Here is a 26,435-nt window from a genome sequence, read left to right as displayed (position 1 = left end):
TTAAAAAAAACTTGTATTTTATTATTTATGAATAAAATTGGGCAATAAACAAAAAAAAATAGTCAAATTCCAGCACTTTTTATTTGTTAAAGTTAAAATCATAATGTTGTTTCCCTTCCAATTTGCCCCTCAGTGAGTAATTCTCAGGCCTATGTAACAAGAAAGTGATTGATGGGCAAACTGAACTTCTCTTTGGATGAAAGCAATGCATGCTGGGGATATTAGATCTGTGAAACCTACCTGGTTTCTTGTCTAGGCCATATTCTCAGTGTCAATACCCTGCCCAGCATGGTGCCAGCTAATGGAACTTGCTCCTGTGAGTAAAACCTGTTGTTTGGGAAGTTATGGTGGAGGTTGAACTGGTAGGTGAATCCCAAATTAGGTCAATGCAGACCCCTCTCTTCTGTCTGTTGGCCTGAACGAGACACAAATACTCCAAGGCTGATATATGCTTGTCTTGCTGTAGTCTACCTGCCATATTGGCCTGGCCCCAGGCTGGATGTATTCCTGTTATCAGCATGGCATAGTGGGGGCTCACCTTCCCTGTTGCGCATAGCAGCTGAACAAAGCTCAAATGGAGCTAGCTCCACATCATTCAGGACAACCTAATCAATTGGACAGACTTGTGTTTGAAGGAGAACTAAACCCTAAAAATGAAAATGGCTAAAAATGCCATATTTTATATACAGAACGTATTGTACCAGCCTAAAGTTTCAGCTTGTCAATAGCAGCAATGATCTAGGACTTCAAACTTGTAACAGGGGGTCACCATCTTGGAAAGTGTCTGTGACACTCACATGCTCAGTGGGCTGTGAGTTAAGAAGCTTAGTTTAGGGGTCGTCGCAAAATATCAAGCAGAAAATGAGGTTTGTCTGTAATATACACTGATGCTATAAGTCCGATTATTAAATTCTGATGCTAGTTGTACTGCTTTATGTGCTGCCATGTAGTAATTATCTGTATTAATTACTTATCAGCCTTATATTGTGACATTTCTATTCTATATATTGTGAGTCGGCCCCTAAGCTCAGTAAGTGACAGCAGCACAGAGCATGTGCAGTGAATCAACAGAAAAGAAGATGGGGAGCTACTGGGGCATCTTCAGAGACACAGTTCTTTACTGCTAAAGGGCTGTGGTTGCCTTGGGCTGGTACAGAAGCCCAAAACATAATGTACAACATTTCTAGCTACTTTTTTAGTTAAGCTTTAGTTCTCCTTTAAGGTTTTACAGCTTGCTACACACCAACATCTTTGCGTCATGTCAATGCTAATCAAATATACTCCACTGAACCTGCTATTTGTTTCCTAATTTAAAATCAATATAATATAGATCGCTGCACACAAAAGCAAAATTTTACTCCTGTAGTTTGTGCAGTAAGTAAAATACTGAAATATTCTCCCTGCTTACTGTGTTCCAACCGTCTGCAGTACCTTCATATAAAAGCCTTTCCATTGAACAGGATAAAAAAAAATTGATTAAAAAAAAATGAAGAAAAAAACAAAACAAATATATAGATAGGAAAACACAAGTAGTGGCTATGGCTAAAATCATCCTAACAGACAGTTTTGTTTCCAGTTAAAAGAGTTCTGGCTCTTGTGTAGCTCCTCAGAGAATTCCAGACATTCACAGTTAAGATGCACTGAAAGCTCATTGTGCAAGATGGCCTTTGTAATGTCTTCTTCATATTAAATGGTTCAGAGGAAATAGATTACATTTTTTTTTTATATTTTTACTTACTGGTAAAGTTATTTTGTGGATGTCATTTCATATTTCAATTTTACACCAGTAATCCAATGACTTTGAGGTGTATGGGCTTCAACAGCAGCAAATCATTCACATGGTACTTGGAATATATATATATATATATATATATATATATAAAAATCAAAAGCACTTGGAATCTCTGGCTGAGCTGTAGTAGGCAGGACAGGGCCAGCCAAGATGAGGAAAGGCACTTAATTAGAACAAGGGATTTGCAGGTCCCATACTACCTTCAAGGGTCAGTACAAACCCCACAATGGATCTTCTTTGCTTCATTTCAAAAGAACAAAGCTGGCACATCTCTGTATAACACTGGTGAGATTCACAAGCTGACTTTATATATATATATTAAAAAAAAAAACTGCCAGCCCTTTTTGGTGGGCTGAAGCAGCCTTTGGCAGGAGGATCACATTTTTGCACTACAATTATTTCCTAATCTGATGCTAATCTGAACTCACTGACACAAATGGTGTCACTGAGGTAAAGTGCTGGTACAGTAACTGAGAGAACGTGGTCATGATCAATACAGTTCTTTTTTGCTGCAGATCTCAGTCTGGGAGAGCCGGTGATGGGTTCTGCAGATGTTTAAAAAAAAAAAAAAAAAGGCAACAACTGAGACTTGGTCAGATCTCTGTACAAAAGGGAGTTTTACAAAAGATGGCATGGCCTCAAGCACTGGAGGCTGCTCCTCATAGAGGAGTCATACAAGATTTGGTCCCAATGGCTGCACCCCTACTTTGCTGGATCGCATAAGAGGAGAAGATCCTAGTGTTCTGTACTGCACTTTGGTCCCGCGAAGCCATCTGGTGGGTTAAATAGCCGCAAAGTCGATCTGTACATACAGTTGTCTGACACCAGCCTGCCAAGGAGATAGGAGAAAAGACATCATTGCCTCTTTAAGTCTCATGAAGAACAAATGAAGAAAAAAAGCCTACCATGTATATAAGTTGGGCACATCTCCCCCACCCAAACCACAACATTTGTACTGCATATACCCCCTCCATTTGCCAGCATCATCACATTTTGCTAAAACAAATATCAGTTTTCACCCGGCGGCCATTTTCTCTCGACACATCAGTAAAATTGAGATCTGCAAACAGGACATGTATGCTGTAAAGTTCATGCAATGCAGAATGCAGGTTTACACAGGCACAGCATACTTTGATAAAAAGTTATGCTGGGCTTGAGCACAGAAAGGGTTAAATTGAGCTCAGGAGAGGTGGTTAGGAGAAAACAATAGGATCAGACAGCTAGAGCAGCGTTTCTATGGGAACCAGCAATGCTATCGCTTTATTGGCTGTTAGACTAGAGGGTGTGTTAAGTAATCTGAGCTGAGAAGAACCGAGCGTCCTCAAAAGTCAAAGGCCAAAGCAAATTCCTGAGGGAGGGGGCAGAAGGGGTTAGAGGAGGAGAAGGATTTCTAAGTGATTAAGAGGATGCTGCAGCCGTACTGTTAACCTTTTAACAACCAGAGTGGCAGTTATCTAAAGATTTCAAAGATATTGTTCACTGATTACATTTTTGTGGAGAGGGTTTACATATCCTTTAAATTCATTTTAAGTAAGATATATACACTGATATTTAGGTGATATTATTTAAATGTATTTTTGAATGATTTAACATCTCTCTAGCTTGGAATTTCAGAAGATATCTGGGTGCTAGGATAGGTAGTGCCAATTCAAAATGTGAATTCATTTTGCATACTAGAAGATAAGGGCAGATGAGAAACTCTGGTCTCGCTCCTGGTCACATACTGCCGACTACTAGTAACCACAAGAAAAAGTACATGCATACAAACAGGAAGAACCTTTACCAAAACGGAGGGAGGCATCTTGGTATATTTAGACAAAAACAGCTGCCAGAGTAAATTGATATGACAGAGACAACTTTCATTGTTCTAAAAGTAGTTGTGGAGTAATACTAGATTTATATTCTATTACAAATGTAAAAGATTTAGCTTATTTCATAACTTTCTCCATGTATCTCACCTGTGTAAAGATGTTGTGAGTCTGGCTCAAGATCCAGCGGGCATCAGCTTCTGGTCCAATGACTAGCTTCAGTGTGCCTATATAGACGTCCGTGCAGAGAGTCCAGAAGTGCGGCTCTTGTAGGTGGTAGACACCCTGTAACTGTTGCACCTGCAGAAAAAACAAAACAAAATCAGTTTCATGTCTAAAAGAGATAGTATGGCTTCTTGTATGGCAAGTGCAACTCTACCAAACACAGAATATTCATTAGAGAAATAACTTAGAGGAGAAGGAAAGGTTAAAACTAAGTAAGCTTTATCAGAGATCTGTATTAAAGTAATTCTGCTCAGAGTCAAAAGGAACACCACATTTCTTTCCTTCTATTGTGTACTGTTTTCAGTTTAAACCTGCAAGGCTTGGGAACGAGCATGCTCAGTTTGCTCCTCTCTCTCCTCCCCTCCCTGCTGTAATCTGAGCTCAGAGCTATGAGCAAGCAGGGAGAGACTCAGACAGGAATTGATGTCACAGCAAGCTAATATGGCAGCTGCTATCCTAAACAAACAGAGACAATGTCTAGATCGTTTTACTCAGGTATTGAAAAGCATTCTAAAGCATAAAAATGGCGTTCTAGCTTGCACTGTTGTGGCTAATCAATTGGCAATAAACTGCATTGGTAGCTTTCCTTCTCCTTTAAGCCTTTTGTCAAATTGTCAAAAATTCACAAAACAGCAATATTTGCCAAAATGCATTGAAGTCTATAGTTGTCCATTTTTTTTTTGTTGCGCTTCCATTTTTTTCCACTTATTGGAGTCTATGGGTGTCATTTTGGCAGCAAAACTCGGTGTAAAATATTACTCATCACTACTTTCAATTCTGATGTTGCACTGACATTCATGCTATAAAAAGCAAAAAAAAAAACCCTTGCACACAATATTTTGGAGGGGGCTTAGGTAATACTAGCCAAAAATTTGTCCCAGTTTGCAGGGTATTTAAAAAGTCAGGCAAATCCATGTGTTAGAAATGTTTATTTGAGGGGGTAACAAGTGAAATGATTTCTCATGTACATACCCGCTGATAACACTGAGGGAGGACATGGTCCAGGGCAGGTGGAGTCCGCTGCATCAGGATACCAATGGATTGCTTAAGAAGAGGTATAACACTGAAACAGAGAAAGATTGGATTAGTGAAAGATTCAAACTAGTTAATTAAAAATGCTATGTGTGGCCAGGATTAGGAAGACAAATGAAACATTATATCCTATACATTGTGACAATTTATCCCTGTGCAGTGAAGAAAACACACATTCTGTTGTTCTGTCAGCAAAAGCAAATAAATCAGCTGCTTCCAGAAAGGATTCCATTTGGTACAAGGAAGGGCACCTAAAATGAGTTTACATGTAGCCCACTCTATGGCGCACACACAAGTCAGAATATGGAAGGTGATGCCAGCTCTGTCTTTAAAAAAAAAAAAAAAAAAAAAAAAAAAGCTATTCAGATGAAACCCAAGTAAAGAACATTATAATAAAAACCTGTGTGCCCCCTTGTGGTTTTCTAGAGTGCAAGTGTAAGTAAAACAGAAATAAAGGCACATGTAAATCCACAGGGGCAGTGAGCAAAGTGCAATTTTGAGCATGTGTTTTTCCCACAATGCAGCATTCCAGGGTCACTGAAGTCAAAAGGAGGCAATGTAGCTCAAACATAACCTACAACAGGATACACAAGTGATGCAAGCAAGTCTTGGCTGAGAAATAATATGGTGTAATTAGCCAAAAAAATAGTATATGCAAGACCACCATCAAGTACATCCATACCAAGATTGCCAAGCTACTTATAATGCATTACTGATGCACCGAATTCCCTTTTTTGGATTCAGACCAACCCCCGAATCCTTCGTGAAAGATTCGGGCCGAATACCGAACAGAATCCGAATCCTAATTTGCATATGCAAATTAGGGATGGGAAGGGAAAAACATATTTTACTTCCTTGTTTTGTAACAAAAAAGTCACGCGACTTCCCTCCCCGCCCCTAATTTGCTTATGCAAAATAGGATTCAGATTCTATTAGGCCGGGCAGAAGGCTTCGGCTGAATCCGAATCCTGCTAAAAAAAAAGGCCGAATCCTGGATTGGGTGCATCCCTATAATGCATGCTATTAAAGGAACAGTAACATCAAAAAATGAATATATAATGCAGTATTGCACTACACTGGTTAAACTGCTGTGCTTGCTTCAGAAACACTACTATTGTTTATATAAATAGTATATAGTCCAAATTCAGAGTGGCATTGCATATAAATTCCATGAAAGAGGTCTGCACTGCCCACCCAGGAGTTAATAAGAGGCCCGTTTAGGTGGGGTTCTTACTTTAGGTGATGCTCTGTTAAACTTCCTCATCTAGCTACTTTGTTTCTCTGGTGGCCCTGGGAGCCTTATATTCTCTTCCACTCTCCACCCCAAGCAACTGTTCTAAAGAAGTATTTCATAACCTTTGTGGTTTATAATAAAAACATAAAGCGGCATAAAAATGCCACACACTGGTTCTTGGTACTGCTTCAAACTCACAGCATGGCAGGAAATACATTTCAAATCTCTAGAATGCAGGAAAGGCAAATGAGTTGGTCTAAGGCTATAAGTATTTTTGGGTGTGGAACTCGTGGTGAAATATAATCTATTAAAGTAGCTCTGGAAAGTACGTGGCACCTTGTGCAGGGACAGGAAAGCACATGTGAGTAATGAAGTGGCTAGATACACTTAAAGTGATACTGACACTAAAAAACTACTTTTTAAAATATGAATGTACATTAAAAGTTACCTATAGGTCATGTTGATCGTTTTTTGCTGAGAGGTCTGTTTTTGTAAGTAATTATTAGTTGAAGTTTCTAAACCTGAATGTTTTGCCAACCTGACTGTCCGATCTCAGCCAGTCAATTAAAGTTTTTAATGCTAACGGACTCCTGCTGCACAAATATGACAGCACCCTCATACAGGAACACAGGGAGTCAGATAGGTAATATAAAAGCATTGGGCAAATACTTTATGGCAAAACTATAAGTAGCATGCAAAGTCAGTGTTATGGTAGATGTAAAAAATGCATAATTTCTGGTGGCAGTATCTCTTTTTAATTTTGTACAACACGTGCCATATATATGCTGAATTCAAGAACATGATTGCAGCACCATAGGTTTTAATAGAGTACTAAAGCTTAACCAAAAAAGAAGGACAGAAATGTTTAGGGATTTTCCCTAATCCAGCCTTTCAGGGTTTGGGCAAATCCCTGAATCCAGGGCTACAGAATTGGCCAAATACCAAACTGAATCCTGCTTGGGCACCAAAAAGGCCAAACACATGGGCAGAAATGGCAATGCACATGCCATTTTGTTTTCAAAAATATATATTTTAGCAAATAATTTGGCAAGGCAACCATAGTCTTTTAGCAGTAAAAGACCTGTGCCTCTTTAGAAGTCCCAGTAGCTCCCCGTCTTCTTTTCTGCTGATTCACTGCACATGCTCTGCGCTGCTGTCACTTACTGAGCTTAGGGACCAATGCACAATATACTGAATATCTACAATATAAATGTCATAATATAAGGCTGAGGCAGATTAGGAAATAATTAGTGGTACATGGCAGCTCAGAAACCAGCACAATTATCATCAGAATTTAAATAGATCAGTCCTGTAGCACCAGTTTATATGACAGGCCAGCTTAATTTTCTGCTTCATGGCTTGAGATGACCCCTACGCTTAGCTTCTCAAAGCACTGTGTCATAAACTCTCCTAACAAAACAAAAAACAAAACTAAATCTAAGATGGAAAACTCCTATGACAACTTGGTCTGGACCATTACTACTATAAAGATGATGAACTTTTAGGCTGGTTAAATAAGTTCAATGTACACAATTTGGCATTTCTAACCATATTTATTTTTAGGGTTTAAAAAATCTATGCCATGCCAATTGTTGTCTATAAACACAGCAGAGAGAGATCAGAGGATGGTGGTAAGGTTACTGATTGGCCCCCGAGAAACATATTTCAGCAGCACTCCGATTTGGTGAAAAAAATGTGATTTATTTGTGGCTCAAGCTAGGCAACGTTTCGGACTTTAACAGCCCTATATCAAGTCTGTTACTGATTGGACCAATCCTAAAGCTGGCCATACTTGCTCAGGTTAATACCGACCATACTTCCCAACCATCTGTACATACTGTATGTGTGGGGAGAGCAGCAGTGATGATTGGTTGCTACTCTCTGGTATCTTGACAATGAGCTGCTACAATGTGCTGATAAAAAAAGATTTTAAAGCCCACAGGTTGCCTCAACACTTACCTTACAAAAATAAGAAGGGCTATGAGCATGGAACAAATAGGATCTGCAATCATCAGTCCATATCGCTGCATCAGGATGGTGGAAAAAATCACCCCAACACTGCCCAGAGTGTCAGCAACAATGTGCAAAAATACACCTGCAAAAGAGCCACATGAAAGTCAGCTGCATTATTACATTAAAGGAATAGTTCAGTGTGAAAATAAAAACTGTGTAAATAGATAGGCTGTGCAAAATAAAAAATGTTTCTAATATAGTTAGTTAGCCAAAAATGTAATGTATAAAGGCTGGAGTGACTGAATGTCTAATAAAACAGCCAGAATCCAACTTCCTGCTTTTCAGCTCTATAACTCTGAGTTAGTCAGCGACTTGAAGGGGGGCCACATGGTACATTTCTGTTCAGTGAGTTTGTAATTGATCCTCAGCATTCAGCTCAGATTCAAAAGCAACAGATATGACCCATGTGGCCCCCCCTCAAGTCTCTGATGACTATGTCCCATGTAAGAAGTGCTTTACCAGTAGTCATCTACCTGTTCTAGACCTTCCAGCAGACCCACACAATATTCAGCTGACAGGGAATTCTGAGAATTGTAGATCAGCAGAGATTCAAGTTTCAATAAAAAAAGAATGATCTAACTTCAGATATATAAAAAAAATTGACTAAGAGGAGGGGATCTGACTTCCGTCAGTATTTAATTTTGTATAGGAGAAAAGAAGAAAAGTATCCCCGTCTTCTTAATCAGAAAAGTTACAAAAGACTTACAAAAGACTCTTTTGTAACTTTTCTTATTAAGAAGACGGGGATACTTTTCTTCTTTTCTCCTATACAGAGATTCAAGTTAGAATTCCTTTTTATACTGAACATTATATAATAAATATAATACAGGGATATTCTAGAGTATAACTGTGGCTGTCATAGGTTGATGGTAACTGGAAGTCATTAAAACATGCTGCATGAGACTGGATATATATATATAGATATATATATATATATATATAGATATATATATATAGATATATATATATAGATATATAGATATATAGATATATAGATACATAGATATATAGATATATAGATATATAGATATATAGATATATAGATATATATATATATAAAAGATTACTATAAATCAGTGATCCCCAACCAGTAGCACGTGAGCAACATGTTGCTCTCCAACCCATTGGATGTTGCTTCCAGTGGCCTCATAGCAGGTGATTATTTTTGAATTCCAGGTTTGGAGGCAAGTTTTGGTTGTATAAAAACCAGGTGCACTGCCAAACATAGCCTCAATGTATTTTGAAAATCCAAATAGGGGCTACCAAATGGCCAATCACAGCCCTTATATGGCAGCCCAAGAACAATTTTCATGCTAGTGTTGCTCACCAACTCCTTTTACTTCTGAATGTTGCTCACGGGTTCCAAAGGTTGGTGATCCCTGCTATAAATGATATTAAAGGGGTGGTTCACCTTTGAGGTAACTTTTAGTATGTTATAAAATATCCAATTAACAACTTTGCAATTGGTCTTCGTAATTTATATTTTATAATTTTTTTTAGTTATTTGCATTCTTCTTCTGACTCTTTCCAGCTTTCAAATGGGGGTCACTGACCCTTGCTACTTTTTATTACTCATCTTTCTGTTCACACCCACCCCTACTCATATTCAGTATCTAATTCAAATCAATGCATGGTTGCATTGATTTGCAACTAGATTGCTGAAATTACCAACTGGGGACCTGCTGAATAAAAATCTAAATAGCTCAAAAACCACAAATAATAATCAATAATAAAAAGGGCAAGTCATTAACCTGGGCTTATGTTTAACTGTACAATACCCAGTGGCCAAGAAGAAGTGTGCTGGTAAGTGGAGGGGTGGATACTGCAAAGAGTGTAGGTCGTTATGGGTGTCCCAAAAGGGGTGGCCTGACTGAGTCATGTTAAGTTACAAAGCTACCAGGAGCAGAAAATAATCTGATGATTGTTTTACCTGACATTAAGTTTTTTTATGCATGTAAATAAAAGGTAATCATAAATGTAATTCAATAAAATAATTCCAAACAACAATAGACACCCAACGTACAAAATATGTAATATTCTAGACTCAATTTCTAAACAAATAGGCGTTGTGATGTAGTATATTTTAGCCAAGAATGACTTCACATTCCCTTTAATGCAGACATACATCAGTACTGGAATGAAAGAGAACCCAGGATAAAAAGTATTCTTCTCTAGCTGACAATCAATTTTTTACCATAACACAGTTGGCTAGTATTGGTTGTCATTGATACCTACCTTCTAAAATCTGTTTACTGGATCCTTTATGCTCCTCTGGTGGCTCATCTATAATAAGAAATAAAGATTCTTCACATGCTTGCAGAAATAAATATGTTCACAAGCCAGATCAGTTCCCGTAGACCGAAACAATTCTACAAGCCAGGCAAAAAAAACAAAAAAACAAAACAAAACCAGCCAAGCAAGGGAAAAAAAAGTAGCAAACAGCCATGAGCGAATACTCGTGTATCAGATAATTGCAGCACCGCACTGATGTCTGCTACCTGCAAACTTGCTTATGTTGCTTTATTTATTCTTCTTTTATTTATTCATATATTATTTCATTAATCTAAACAAAATTCCAACCTTTTGTGTGTGTGTTTTTTTTTTTATAAAGGAAGAAAAGTGTAGGCAAAAAATCAATGCTACCACACAACACAGAGCTATAAGTAACACTTGTGTTGCCCAATCCAGCTCACATGACGTGTTCTTGGTAGAATATTTTTGAATAAAAGCTATGAAAGCAGGTGATACATTGAACACTCTATGTATAATAGACTTCTGTAGCATTGCCCTGTTTAGCATTCTGTTACTATTGTCATTTACTACTCAAGATATTACATGTGGACAAAAACATTAAACAGCCTCTTCACCCACCATGAAAAGAACTGCCATAGCCATGTTTAGGACTGTGATCGTGGCTGTGTCCATGCCCCACTCCTTGGCTATGGCTGTGTCCATGTCCCCCTTCGTGGCTATGCCCATGTCCCCCTCCATGGCTGTGCCCATGACTAACAGCTCCATTAAAAAGTGAATGGCTATGTCCATGGCCTGAAAAAAACAAAAACAGAGAAAAAGAAGTGTTAATTGCACCTGCTGCAATGGTGACAGGTTTTACTATACAATTGACCATAATCTCAAAGCTGTCTCACTACTAGGCATATTTTGATAAAGCTGGCCCTTTGTATTGTAGATTGCAGAATCTACTGCGCTCTCAAAGCTACATTTCAAGGTTCTATGTTCTTTTATGTAAAAACTCCTTGTCATCCATGTTACACTAAGCTACTAAAACAGTTGCTTCCACATCATAGCAAGAAATGGATACCTGTACACTTTAGATATAAAATATATATATATATTGCAGGCAATACCTAGTCCCTTTGTAAAATGTATAATGAAGCAATAGAATTCTTAATGAATCAGATAAAATTGAGCATAGGACTGGCCAGATATGGGATGACTTTGACGTAGTTGGCCAGCTTAAATATATTGCAATATATGGACAAACAATCCCTGTTTTGTTTAAAGGGTAAGGCATTTTTTAGTAGCAGTATGCACAAAATGTCGCTGTCTTAAATATATTGATAATGGGTTGAGTGCAGAGGACTCTTGTATTTGACTATATGTATTTTGTGGTCACAGCCTCATTGCACCCCCGCCTAATGGTTTTAAAAAATAGTGGTGAGCACAACTTTCCCTTGTTTGTTATAGTTTATACAGGAGCAGTGACCAGCTCTATGTTGTAGCTCCCACCCTTCCCAGCTATAGTCAGGTGATCCCACTGGTGTCTAATAAAAGGGCAGCCAAGTATGGAGGTTTACTTTGAAAGCAGCAAGTTAAGTTGCAGGTAATACCTAGTCCCTTTGTAAAATGTATAATGAAGCAATAGAATTCTTAATGAATCAGATAAAATTGAGCATAGGACTGGCCAGATATGGGATGACTTTGACGTAGTTGGCCAGCTTAAATATATTGCAATATATGGACAAACAATCCCTGTTTTGTTTAAAGGGTAAGGCATTTTTTAGTAGCAGTATGCACAAAATGTCGCTGTCTTAAATATATTGATAATGGGTTGAGTGCAGAGGACTCTTGTATTTGACTATATGTATTTTGTGGTCACAGCCTCATTGCACCCCCGCCTAATGGTTTTAAAAAATAGTGGTGAGCACAACTTTCCCTTGTTTGTTATAGTTTATACAGGAGCAGTGACCAGCTCTATGTTGTAGCTCCCACCCTTCCCAGCTATAGTCAGGTGATCCCACTGGTGTCTAATAAAAGGGCAGCCAAGTATGGAGGTTTACTTTGAAAGCAGCAAGTTAAGTTGCAGGTAATACCTAGTCCCTTTGTAAAATGTATAATGAAGCAATAGAATTCTTAATGAATCAGATAAAATTGAGCATAGGACTGGCCAGATATGGGATGACTTTGACGTAGTTGGCCAGCTTAAATATATTGCAATATATGGACAAACAATCCCTGTTTTGTTTAAAGGGTAAGGCATTTTTTAGTAGCAGTATGCACAAAATGTCGCTGTCTTAAATATATTGATAATGGGTTGAGTGCAGAGGACTCTTGTATTTGACTATATGTATTTTGTGGTCACAGCCTCATTGCACCCCCGCCTAATGGTTTTAAAAAATAGTGGTGAGCACAACTTTCCCTTGTTTGTTATAGTTTATACAGGAGCAGTGACCAGCTCTATGTTGTAGCTCCCACCCTTCCCAGCTATAGTCAGGTGATCCCACTGGTGTCTAATAAAAGGGCAGCCAAGTATGGAGGTTTACTTTGAAAGCAGCAAGTTAAGTTGCAGGTAATACCTAGTCCCTTTGTAAAATGTATAATGAAGCAATAGAATTCTTAATGAATCAGATAAAATTGAGCATAGGACTGGCCAGATATGGGATGACTTTGACGTAGTTGGCCAGCTTAAATATATTGCAATATATGGACAAACAATCCCTGTTTTGTTTAAAGGGTAAGGCATTTTTTAGTAGCAGTATGCACAAAATGTCGCTGTCTTAAATATATTGATAATGGGTTGAGTGCAGAGGACTCTTGTATTTGACTATATATATATATATATATATATATATATATATATATATATATATATATATATATATATATATATATATATATATATATATATATATATATATATATATATATATATCCCCCCATTTTCATTATCAGCTTATGTAAATCATACCAGATTCATGTGAGTGCCCATGTCCTCCACCATGCTGGAACACAAATATGCCAATAATGTTCACAAGTAATCCCATTATGGAAACTGGAAGCAGACGTTCATGATGGACTTCTGGTGTGTCAAGGGCTCTCTGCATAAAAAGAAAATTCATATATAATATCTTAATGAAAAAACTAAAATAAAGGACATCACTGGAGTCCCACAGACTGAATATACCAAAATATATGAATTTATAAACCAGAATATATGATTTGATAAGTGCCACTTAAAGGAACAGTTCCATGTAAAAATAAAAACTGGATAATAGATAGGCTGTGCAAAATAAAAAATTATTCTAATATAGTTAGTTAGCTAAAAATCAGTCCGCACCTTTAAGGGCAGAACTACATGGCAGACTTACCTGCGTTTTCGGCGGATCCGACGCTGGGCACCAAAACGGATGCGACAGGAACAAGGTAAAGTAATAGGAAGTCAGATCCAACTCGACACGACTGTCGGATGAAAATGCTGCAAGCTGCGTCTTCATCCGACAGTCGTGTCGCATTGGATCAAAGCTGCAACACCATCCGACTTCATATTACTTTACCTTGTTCCTGTCGCATCCTACTCGTCGCATCCGTTTTGGCACCCAGCGTCGGATCCGCCGAAAACGCAGGTAAGTCTGCCGTGTAGTTCTGCCCTAAGGGGAGTCACATAACTGTTCAGTGAGTTTGCAATTGATCCTTAGCATGCAGCTCAGATTCAAAGGTAATCAGTTATGACCCATGTGGCCCACCTCAAGTCTCTGATTGGTTACTGTCTGGTAATCAGTGAAAACCAAAAGAGCTGCAAAGCAGGAAGTAGTGTTCTGGCTGTTATGTTACACATTCAGTCACTCCAGTCTTTATATATTACATTTTTGGCTAACTAACTATATTAGAAACATGTTTTATTTTGCACAGCCTATTTACCTAGTTTTTATTTTTATAATGAAAAAATTCTTTTAAATTGGCATTACTGTATATTGAAAAAACATGAATAGAGAACAGACTGTTCATATAGTTACTCACTGCCCCCAGGAATATGAATTAGAGGAAAGAGAACTGATTTCTACATATTAAAATAGATGGAATTCATTTTAGAGACTAATTATCTTTGCTTACTAAATACCTCGCACACGGTATCTAAAAAGATCCCGGATGTGAGAGCACATGTAAAATGAAACCATTCTTTTATTGTACTGTGAAATAAAAAATGTATATCGCAATAGGTAGAAAACAAATGTTTGTTGCTGAACATAAAGAAAGTGAGGATTATGTTCCCTGTATATTGATAGATCTAATTCATTGATCTGTGCATTTCAATCCAGCTGGCAGTGATTTAATCTGAACTACAATTCCCTGCTGGCCACGTGCACCGTTCCATGCCAAATATTGATTGTTTTGTTAATGCATGCACATAATGTGGAATTTAAGCTTTCAATCGTGATATTGAATCACAATGGCAATGCTGCTGCTGGGCTACAACTTTTCCTAGAAATTATTTCCTCTGTGAAATCGATGAATGATCTTCAGCTTTAGTCTGTGGCTATGTGAATACAAACGCACACCTTTCTTGATATTAAACCATGATTCTTTTAAGTAGCTACTTACAGTTCCTAGCATATACATTAGCTTACAATGAATGCAGGAAATTATAGCTGCCCAGCATAAGATTTAGCTCATGGTCATGAATCACAAACTGAATACATATTAAGAAGAATTAAAAGGAATAAGGCAGCCTATGTACAGTAGCCAAAGGGCACTCTATGCTGCATTTAAAGTAGCAATATAATCACAATAAAGTGTAACGATTGCTTCCATCTTTCAGTAACATTAGAAATTCCTTTGGATATGTGAGGTCAACCCAATGTATCACAGCATCCCAAAGTGACCCCATGCTTAGCTGTGACCTCCACATAAATGGCTAATGCATAGAACAGAGAAGCTTAGCCATCAAGAAAAGAGGAGAAAGAGAAAGCACAAGGGTATGGGAGAAATATTGAAGTCTAAGGCACATAATTGCAACCCTCAATATTTAACTTTCAATTGACATGAATGGTAAGAACAATGGGTCACACTAAGGGGCAGCATAATTAAGTGTCGAATTGAAAATTTAAATTTTTTTATGGTCAAAACTCTCAAATTCAACTAGGGAATTATCCAAACTTGATTCGAGTTTTTAAAAAATATTCTAATTAGATTTTTGAGATTTATCATACTCTGGCCCTTTAAGAATTCAAATTTGACTATTCGCCACCTAAAACCTGCCAAATTACTGTTTAAGTCAATGGGAGAGGTCAATTTGGAGTCTTTTGTAGCCTTCCTGACATTCTAGTTTTTTTTTCGGAGAAAAAACTTGAACAAAGTTTGACTGAATTCAAATCGAATTCGATTTGAGTTATCGGGTGGTTTAAATTAGTCCGACTTTTACAAATTTGATTATTTTTTTTTATAAATCTCCCCAAGTCGAATTTTGAATTCATTTGAATTTAAAGGAAAACTATACCCCCCCAAACAATGTAGGTCTCTATAAAAATATATTACATAAAACAGCTCATATGTAAAATCCTGCATCATGTAAATAAACCATTTTAGTAGTATGTGCCTATGGGCGATCATAAATAGAAAATTGCCATTTTAAAAAAATAAGGGCTGCTCCCTGGGATCGTACGATTCACTGTGCACACAAACATACCAACAAACCATACTTAGGTCACATGAGCCAATTAACAGACAAAGTTCTGTCTTTTGCTTCCACACTTCTTCCTGTTACAGTTAGAGTTGTAGTATTTGTGGTCAGGTGATCTCTGAGGCAGCACACAGACCATCACAAAATGGTGGTTCAAGGCAAGAGATGTAAAAGGGCAAGATTTACTTAAAGAATCTTACTAAACTGGTCTATATATTTAATATGCCACTTAATATGATGTAAACGGTCTGTTGCTTAAGTGTTCATTTTAGGGGTATAGTTTTCCTTTAAGGGAGTTTAAAAAAACTCACATGAATCCAAAATTCACATGAACTCAAAATTCGAACCTAGATACATGTTCCTCCCAATCTGTCATTATTAACCAAAAGTGCAGTTTTGGCTAACAATTGGTCAAGAAAGCTGATCTAAGGCATTTTCTATTTATGACAATAGGATACTAACAGATCCAGTTTACAGGTTTTTCCAGTAGTTGCAAACAAAACCTTATAGGTTATACTACTAAAAGTGATACCAACATGGTCCTATAAAAATCATAGGAACGTGTCCATATCAAAGAGGTGCTTCATGCCGAATATTTTCCTCTAAAAGCCGAATATGAAAAGGAGAGGGCCTGAATAGAAAGATGTGGAAGACAAAGTAGCTATAACAATTTTTCATTATTGCAGAGCATTTGTTTTTAAGATGGGGTTTGTGATCACCATTTAGAAGCTGGAAAGAGTTAGAAGAAGAAGGCAAATCATTTAAAAACTATAAAAAAAGAAAGAATAAATGACAATTAAAAAGATGCTTGGAATTAGCTATTCTATAACATACTAAAAGTTAACTTAAAGGTGAAACACGCCTTTAAATAAAAAAAGATTAAGAAGTTACAAAACTTGACTTACTTCAACCCCCTCAGAAAAGATGAAAAAGGCTGTAAAGATAAGAAATAGTCCATTCACAAAGCCAGCCAGTACTTCTGCGCGAACATACCTGGGGAAGAAAATATAATTCAGTTAATGTGTGAACATCAGGATACTAGAAATATCAATCTGAATAAATATCTAGCACGTTGCAAAGCTCTTATGGGAAATAGTACAGGTATAGGTTCCCTTATCCTGAAACCCGATATCCAGAAAGCTCCGAATTACGGAATGGCTGTCTCCCATAGACTCCATTTTATCCAAATAATCCAAATTTTTCTCTGTAATAATAAAACAGTAGCTTGTACTTGATCCCAACTAAGATATAATTAATCCTTATTGGAAACAAACCCAGCCTATTGGGTTTATTTAATGTTTAAATTAATTTCTAGTAGACTTAAGGCATGAAGTCCCAAATTACGGAAAGATCCATTATTCGGAAAACCCCAGGTCCCGAGCATTCTGGATAACAGGTCCCATACCTGTAGTAGTCTCCTGGCGTAACCATAATCACCTACAGTATTGGCAGGCAATTTGAGCTACCCCTGGCACCAAACAGGTTAACATAGCCAGCAAATTTCAACATTATTGTATGTTTGAGATCCTGTTTCCATTGTTAGGATTTTTGCTAAGCAAATAATGTATAACTTTGTATCCGCCACAACCCAAACTTAGTGTTTATCAGAAGTGTGAACAAATCTATTTGCAAAAGCACTCCAGCTATACACTGAAAAACCAGATACGCTCATCTAATAAGAAACAATGATCACCTACACTGCTGTTGTGCAATCCACCAACACAATGATCAAATAAAAAAAGATCATTAGTAAGAATAGTCACCTGGGTGCACATAACTATACTACGGCTAATACATTAAAGGGGAACTATCGCGAAAATGAAAATTTAATATAAGCTTAATCATACTGAAATAAGAAACTTTCTAAATACAATCCATTAAAATATTCTGCATCAAATAGTCAAGTTTATCTTCATTATCCCTCTCTCAGCATCTGTTTCTCTTCATTCTGTCTTCATGCAGGAGTTGGGTGTCAGATATTCATTGACAGTTAGATCCAATATATCTTATAGGGAGGGCTTCCTTTCCTAGCAGATGAATTAGAACTCACTCAAATAACTGATTCCAGTACAAACAAACAAAATCTAACACAATAACTGCCTTTTGCACAAATCCTGCATGTAGAGAGACAGGATTTCTGGTGATTTTAATAGAGTGAGCTCTAATACATCTTCTATCGAGGCAAAAGGAGCCCCCCTATAAGATCTATTGGATTTTACTGTCAATGAATATCTGACACTCAACTCCTACATGAAGACAGAATGAAGAGAAACAGATGTTGAGAGTGGGATATTGAAAATAACAGGGCTGCACCGAATCCAGGATTCGACCAGGAATTGGCCTTTTTAGCAGGAATCAGATTAGGCCGAATCCTTCTGCCAGGCCGAACTAAAAACCAAATCCTAATTTGCATATGCAAATTAAGGGCAGGGAAGCAAAATCGTGTGACTTTTTGTCACATAACAAAGTAAAAAAGGTTTCCCCCATCCCACCCCTAATTTGCATATGCAAATTAGGATTCGGTTCAGGCGAATCTTTCCCAAAGGATTCAGGGGTTAAGTCGAATCCAAAATAGTGAATTCGGTGCATCCCTAGAAGATAAACTTTTTCATAAACAATGCAACATTTTTAATTGATTATATTTAGAAAGTTTCTTATTTCAATATAATGGAGCTTATAATACATTTTAATTTTCATAGTTCCCCTTTAACATGCATCTATTGGCCCATTGAACTTTTGATGCATCTTATTTTGAAGCATAAGCTGAAGGAAGTTGTAGCTGTGAACAGTGTAGGTATACTATTAACAGTGAGAAAAGGCACAACTCATAAAACCACACCTTACATAGAATTAATCTAAAAGCAACCAATCCTGGTTACCTAAAAAACTAAAATCAAAGTGTTTAAAGGGGCAGTTTATCTTTCAAAAACTTTTTCAGTTCAGCTGTTTTCGGATTGTTTGCCAGAAAATAGCTTTGCATGTCTCTTTTTTTACAGTTTTCTTTTCAAAATTAAAAAACAATCATAAATAGAAAATAGTAAGTAATTGACAAAAAGTCTTTATTTCTGACAAACTATATGAAAATAACTGAAGTGATAAAAGTTGTGGAAAGTGAACAACCCCTTTAATAAAACCATAAAAGTAAATTGCAATGAAAGGTTTGTACACAATAAATAACACTTGCAATATTTGATGGCATTTCTACATAATCTACAAGTTCCATTTGCCTTTACTATGGGATGACCCTGGGATCTGATAAGGCTTAGCAAATGATTATAAGTATGTTGTTTGTGCTTGTGAGTTGGTCAGTAGCTGCCACAGCAGCAGGGCTAGCAGTAAAAATACAATGATCAATCTAGCATTACAACATATAGTGGATACTGAATATTTAAAATCTATGCAGTGTTTATATTTTGATGAGTAAATTAACAGTGGGCCATGGGATGATTTCAAGAGTTCTGCAGCTTCTGGGCAGGGGATAAAACACCTCAACTCAACTTTGATCTGAAATGTCTGAAAACACCCAGTGCGGTTTCAGGCAGAAGATTCCTGCTCAAATTGTCATCATCTTTTTTGAGCAATAATTCACTGCACGTAACTAAACTGGGCACTCAAAGGAATTGTTCAGTGTAAAAATAAAAAAGTGGGTAAATAGATAGGCTGTTTCTAATATAGTTAGGCAAAAATGTAACGTATAAAGGCTGGAGTGACTGGATGTCTAATATAATAGCCAAAACACTACTTCCTGCTTTTCAGCTCTCTTGGTTTACACTGACTGGTTACCCTGGTTACCAGGCAGTAACCAATCAGTGACTTGAGGGGGGGCCACATGGGTCATATCTGTTGCTTTTGAATCTGAACTGAATGCTGAGGATCAATTACAAACTCACTGAACAGAAATGTACCATGTGGCCCCCCTTCAAGTCGCTGACTAACTCAGAGTTATAGAGCTGAAAAGCAGGAAGTTGTGTTCTGGCTATTATGTTAGACATCCAGTCACTCCAGCTTTTATTACATTACATTTTTGTCTAACTATCTATATTAGAAACATTTTTTATTTTGCACATCCTATCTATTTACCCAGTTTTTATTTTCACACTGAACTGTTCCTTTAAGTTAAAAGTTAGTGGAAGGGCAACTTGGTAAAAAACCAAACTTAACAACAGTTGCCCATTTCTAGACAAACTACTAGCACTCTGCAGTAAAAGGTATGATTTAAAAATGTAAATTGCAATCAGTAAAATATTAAAAACAATGTCTCCAAACCTTCCAGCTTCTATAAAAATGTTAATAATGATCACAAATAAGATGTGGCATGCAGTATGCTGCATTCAGTTCCCTACCATTATGTTATGGCAGAAAGGGAGACTGGCTATTTGTGTGTTAGAAAGGATTATAGTGGTTTTCATGCTTTCATGCTTTTCTTGCTTACATTCATCATTACATTGTGTACAATGGCATTAAATAAATGCAGACTTTATTCATACATTTTAAATGAGAAAATCAAATTTTACCCATATGAAAAAGCCTCATTTGTTTTCCACCGAGAGATTACAGAAGCTGCCAGGCCAGCCAACAATGCAGTGCAATCAAAGAACATATGGAAGGAATCAGAGATCAAACCCAGGCTGAAAGAAAGACAAATCATGATTTGCTACATATCAATGAACATTCAGGTAATACCAAAAGTACAAGTTTGATTAGAAATCTGTTGCAATAACATATAGCAATAGAGAATTATTCTCAGCCCCCTTCCTCATTAATCTGCTTTGGCTGTTGACTTATGAGCATGCTCAGTTCTTCTTTGCTCAGATTACTAAACAAACCCTCCAGTCTAAAAGCCAATGGAGAGATGGCGTTACAGCAGTGATCCCCAATCAGTAGCTCGTGAGCAACATGTTGCTCTCCAACCCTTTGGATGTTGCTCCCAGTGGCCTCAAAGCATGTGTTTATTTTTGAATAAGATTTGGTTTACAAGTTTTGGTTGTATAAAAACCAGGTGCACTGCCAAACAGAGCCTTAATGTAGGTTGGCAATCCACATATGGGCTACCAAATGGCCAATCACAGCACTTATTTGGAACCTCAAGAACATTTTTCATGCTAGTGTTGCTCCCCAACTCCTTTTACAACTCCAAAACTATTTAAAAATGTTCTGGAACTGAAAGACTTCAAGTTGACTACAGTGAAAATAAAGGCACACAAGTTCAAGGGGTATTTAAGCTGTGCCAACTGCAAGAGGCCCAGCTCAGCCCAATTAATAGCGAGATATTGGGTCCTGTCATTGATTGGAAAATGACCAAATTCACTCTTTCCTCCATTAGTACATCAGGATCACTTGTCCTGTAGTACAGTTTTAAAATCTACAGTAGACACTTGTGCACAGTAATTTTAAACCCAAGATGCCAACTCCAAGTTAGTGCTTGTGCGAAAAAAGCCTGAGATAAGCATTAAAACATTGCTAATATCTTAGGAAACAGTATAGCGCTCTGAACAAGTGTATGTGCTACATTCATCAAAATGAATGAATTCATAAATATATAGATATAAATATATATATAAATATCTATAAATATATATATATATAAATATATATATATTTTTTTTTTTCAGTTAAAGGGGAAGTTCACCTTTTGAGCAATAGTGCTTAGTTAACAGCCCATGTCATAAAAAAACTTTTTGTAATGTATCTATCCAATTGGCTAAATATTGCCAGCCAATGGAATCGAAAATATATAAATAAAGGAAAAAGCAAGCATGTGCAGTGCATTTTAAGTCCTGAACTTCCTTATTGAGCAGCCTGCTTCTTACACAGAGTCTGTCGCTAATCCCATAACAGAGGAGAAAGCTGAGAGCGTTTTAGCAGCGCCGATCCCCAGTTTCTATGGTATGTATCTCTGAAAGGAAACATTTAAAGTAATAAAGATAAATTACAAAAAAATGTTTTTATGAAATGGCACTATTGTCCAAAAGGTGAACCTGCCCTTTAAATAATAAGAGGCAAATGAACCTCGCATTTCCAGATTGTGACCGTTACCTGTTGCTCCAAATTCCATAGAAAAGCTCCACGAATGCAAAGGACAAATTCAGACAGAGAAAACAAAAAAGGTTCCTTGATGTAGAGTCGGAGAAAATGGATCTATGAAAACAAAACAGGAGAATTGATAAGAAAGGGAAAAAAGATACACTAGGGAAACAATGCCAAGTTGTACTTATGTTTCACATTTAGCTTGAGGGATTGTAGCAGTTAATAGGACACTAAAGACAAAAATGGGGCTCAGGACAACACTAATAAGCACTGAAAGTAAGGGTTGTGGTATAATTTTCACTATTACATGACAGATTTTCAGATGTCACTAAAAATTGGAGATTTTTATATGCACTAGTAAAAGGGAGGAAGGTACATATTAAAGTGCAACTATCACCTTAAAAAGGTGTTTTCCAATTCAAAGCCCACACCCCAGAGAGGAAAGCAATAGTATTTTTCTAAGTTTGTTTTCAAGAGCTCTGGTCCCCACATTGAGAGAAAGATCTTTGTGCTGGGGGCCCTATCAAGGCACACACAAGCGCATAATGAGAGCCAGCTCAATCATTACACATGCATGTGACATAGGATTAGGGGACGCACGAATACTAATACTAGCCAGCATCTCTGTTGCAGAAATAAGTGGTCTGGGCCTAAGAATATTGCTTAGAGCTGAGACAACTATAATAGGGCCTTGCTTTTCTCAGGTCAGCGCAATATGACAGAAATCCATCCACAAAATCTGTCACAGCTCTCACAAGCCTTATTTGTATTACTCATAAATGTTTATAAAGCTCTCACATATTCTGCAGTGATGTTCAATATAAGGGGGTAAACAACAGATATATAGAGTAAAAGGTGAAACAAGATACCAAGATGGAACTGTAATATTATCAGATGAATGCACTGGGTTTCTCCATATTAAAGAAAAGGTAGAATGACACATTACATCAGTTTTCTTCAATTAATATTTTATCTTAATTGTCTTCGTCTTCTACCCTCTTTTCAGCTTCTTTCGCAATTTAAAAGGCTGGATGGTTGATGAGGTGTCATTAACCTAAAAACCTATTGCTCTGCAAGGCTACATCTTTATTGTTGTTGTCTATTACTTATATTATAGTTCAGTATTATTATTCAGGCTCAGTATTATAGTTCAGGCTCCCTTCTGTTTATTTTCCAGTCTGTCACTGAAACCACTGCCTGACTTCTAGGGTAAACTGCACCCTACCAACAACACCTGTTAATGGGGTTGTTCACCTTTGAGAACTTTTAGTATGATGTTGAGAGTGATATTCTGAGACAATTTGCAATTGGTTTTCACCTTTTATTATTTGTGGTTTTTGAGTTATTTAGCTTTTAATTCAGCAGCTCTTCAATTTGCAATCTGGTAACCAGGGTACAAATTTCCCTAGCAACCATGCATTGATTTGAATAAGAGACTGGAATATGAATAGGAGAGACCTGAATAGCAGGATCAGTAATAAAAACGTAACAATAACAATACATTTGTAGCCTTACAGAGCATTTGGTTTTTTTTTTAGAAGGGAGTCAGTGATGCCCACCTGAAAGCCGCAAAGAGTCAGAAGAAAAAGTCAAATAACTATTAAAAAATAAATAATGAAAACCAATTGAAAAAAATTATAGCAGAAAGCTATAGGCTAGGACTACACAAGCGATTTGGGCATGATCCGACGCGCTGCAACAAAACGCATGCTACTTGTCGTATGCGACAAAAATAAGGTAAGAGATAACATTGTCGCATGCTGTTGCAGCGTTGATCCGACGCAACATGAAAGTCGTGTTGCGTCGGATCAACGTTGCAACACCACGCGACAATTCTATCTCTTACCTTATTTTTGTTGCATGCGTTTTGTCGCAGCACGTCGGATCGCGCCCAAATCGCTTGTGTAGTCCTAGCCATATAATCTGAAAAAACCAAAGACTTTTACGGTCATACTTAAAGCTTATTTAAAGGTGAACTACCCAGTTACAGAGAGCAATTATGCCATTCTATAGAGCAGCACTGTGTACACAAGTAGCGCTTTACAAATAAAAATATAAATAATACACATTCTGGGATATAAGCAAAGGTAAGAGGTATTTCTGAAGAAAGAGGACATAAAAAGGCACTTTCCATCCACTTGTGCATATACCATACAAAATATTCTCTACAGTATTTCACAAATTATGTGGCTGGGGGGAGGGGGACATTCAGAACCTTGCCTCAGGGCCCCAAACTGAGATTCGGGGACAATACCTTCTTGCTTTATTTGATGTTCCGGGGAACTTAGCATAAAGACCCACTGGAATTCATGGGGCAAACACCTTTGTGGTTGTGGTGAACTAAGGTTGAATGGCTGATACAGCAATGTTCTCACATATCTGGGGCCAAGTGGGGTGGGTCAGACCAAATGTCACATGATGGGGGGCTTGAAAAAAAAAAAAGAGCCTGAATCCTACTGCTTTAGCGACAAATCACTTCTTCTTCGGGCGACTAATCTCCCCTGAAAAACCTTCCCGCCAGCTAGAATCTAAATTGCCGACGGGATGGCACTCGGAGCGCATAGTTTTCCAAAGTCGCCTCACAAGTTAACTTTGGTAGACTTTGAAAAACGAACCGCTCAGAGTGCCATCCCGCCGGCAATTTAGATTCTAGCCAGCGGAAAGGCTTTTCGATGAGATTAGTCGCCCAAAGTTGCCTCAACGCATCGCCGCGTGTGCATTAGCGCAGCCTATGGGGAAAAAACGCTGAGGCAGTTCGGGGAGATAGTCGCGCAAAAGACGTGGCGATAAGTCGCCAGGCGACAAAATCTCCCCGAATCTCCTCGTCTGGCCTTAACCTTAGAGTGAAAATGTGCTTGTGAGTCAAGGTGGGGGTTAAACACACAGAGCATAGAGAAAGGTCCCGTGATTGTACTTATGGATCTCCAGCCTCCACATGTGTAAATATTGACTGAGAGTCACATCCTGGTGGAGTTTACCAAGACCTGCCTTTTATCACTTCTTCATTTAGATTTAATAAAAAGTCATTTCAATAAAGTCTTAAACTACTAAAGACTCACCTGATCCAGCCAGACACTTTACGAGCCAAGTTGAATTTGGGAGGTTTATATTCATCATCTTTAATAGATAGAGGCAACATTTCGGAAACCGGAATTCGAATGATGACCGAGTCCTTAAGTGACCCGGAACCTATCAAATTAATATTCTTTTACTTCGCTTGTATTCAGAATTCCACCCCGGTAAACCCCTCGATACCAAGTGTCAAGCCGTGCTGTGTACCGGGAGCCACTTCCGACTTCCGGAATGGACACAGGCGCGGCCAAGAAAAGACGAAGCGACACACAGGCACCTAGCAACCAATCAGAGATCTTGAAGTCCGTCGTTTCTTTGGGCACGCCCACCCTGGAATCTGAGCGCTGACTGAGGTTTAGCTGATTTGGCGGAGGAAATCCTTCCAGAGTGAAAGATGGCGATTCTACAGATGAAGATCGCTTACAAAAGAGGAAGTGCGTCATGTTTAGAGTTGCGCAATATTGGTATAGTCTCAGGGCAGCTTTAAAGGACCAGTAACATCAAAAAATTAAATTGTTTTAAAGTAATAAAAATATAATGCAGTGTTGCCCTGCACTAGTAAAACTGCTTTGTTTGCTTCAGAAACATTATTATTGTTTATATAAATAAGCTGCTGTGTAGCCATGGGGCAGCCATTCAAAGGAGAAAAGGCTCAAGCATACCTCCCAACATTTTGGAAGTAAAAAGAGGGACAAAAATGTTTTTCACACGTAGAACAGCAAAATGTTTTTATCACGCCCCTTTCTGTGGCCACACCCCCAAATTACCATGTTCATTTTACAAAATTGGGCAGGTTATGAAAGTTTGAAAATACTTCTCCTTATCTAAACTGTTTTTTTGTGTCTCAAAATTGTTACAAAGTATCTTATTTGCACCTGTTAGCTGTTCTGTGCTCTCTGCTAAAAGCCAATTAAGTGAGAAACGTTATTTCTTTTTCTGGCTATTCAGTGCAGAGAAAATAGGGACTTTCCAGTACAAATGAGGGACTGCAGGTTGAGCTGTAAAAAGAGGGACTGTCCCTCCGAAAAAGGGACAGTTGGGAGGTATGCTCAAGTTACACAGCAGACAGCAGATAAGCTCTGTAGAACATAATGCTATCTGTTATCCATTATCTATCCTGTGCCATTTAGCCGTTTTTCAATTTCCGCCATTGCTACTCAGCAGCTTGTTTATATGAACTATAGTAGTGTTTCTGAAGCAAACACATCCGTTTTACCAGTGCAGGGCAACACTACATGATTCAGTGGGATTCTTCAGAACTTATCCGTTATCTACTGTGTATCCTGTGCTTGAATGGCTGTCCCATGGCTACACAGC

The 26,435-nt window shown here is 37.7% G+C and overlaps 1 protein-coding gene across 1 annotated transcript; it reads right to left on the bottom strand.

The window, feature by feature from the left end:
* On the bottom strand, window positions 1-25,205 carry slc30a7.S (solute carrier family 30 (zinc transporter), member 7 S homeolog; the record flags this gene model as incomplete). Its single annotated transcript, NM_001095955.1, is given in 11 exon segments — window positions 1-2,621; window positions 3,751-3,900; window positions 4,798-4,888; window positions 8,051-8,186; window positions 10,340-10,387; window positions 10,976-11,149; window positions 13,311-13,440; window positions 16,925-17,012; window positions 20,534-20,647; window positions 22,056-22,157; window positions 25,106-25,205. Coding segments are annotated over 11 exon segments (1,161 nt in total). The 3' UTR covers window positions 1-2,573.
* Between the last annotated feature and the right edge of the window lie 1,230 nt (window positions 25,206-26,435).

The sequence above is a fragment of the Xenopus laevis genome, chromosome 4S (assembly GCF_017654675.1).
Source record: "Xenopus laevis strain J_2021 chromosome 4S, Xenopus_laevis_v10.1, whole genome shotgun sequence".
NCBI lineage: Eukaryota > Metazoa > Chordata > Amphibia > Anura > Pipidae > Xenopus > Xenopus laevis.
This window is presented reverse-complemented; position numbering and strand designations above follow the sequence as displayed.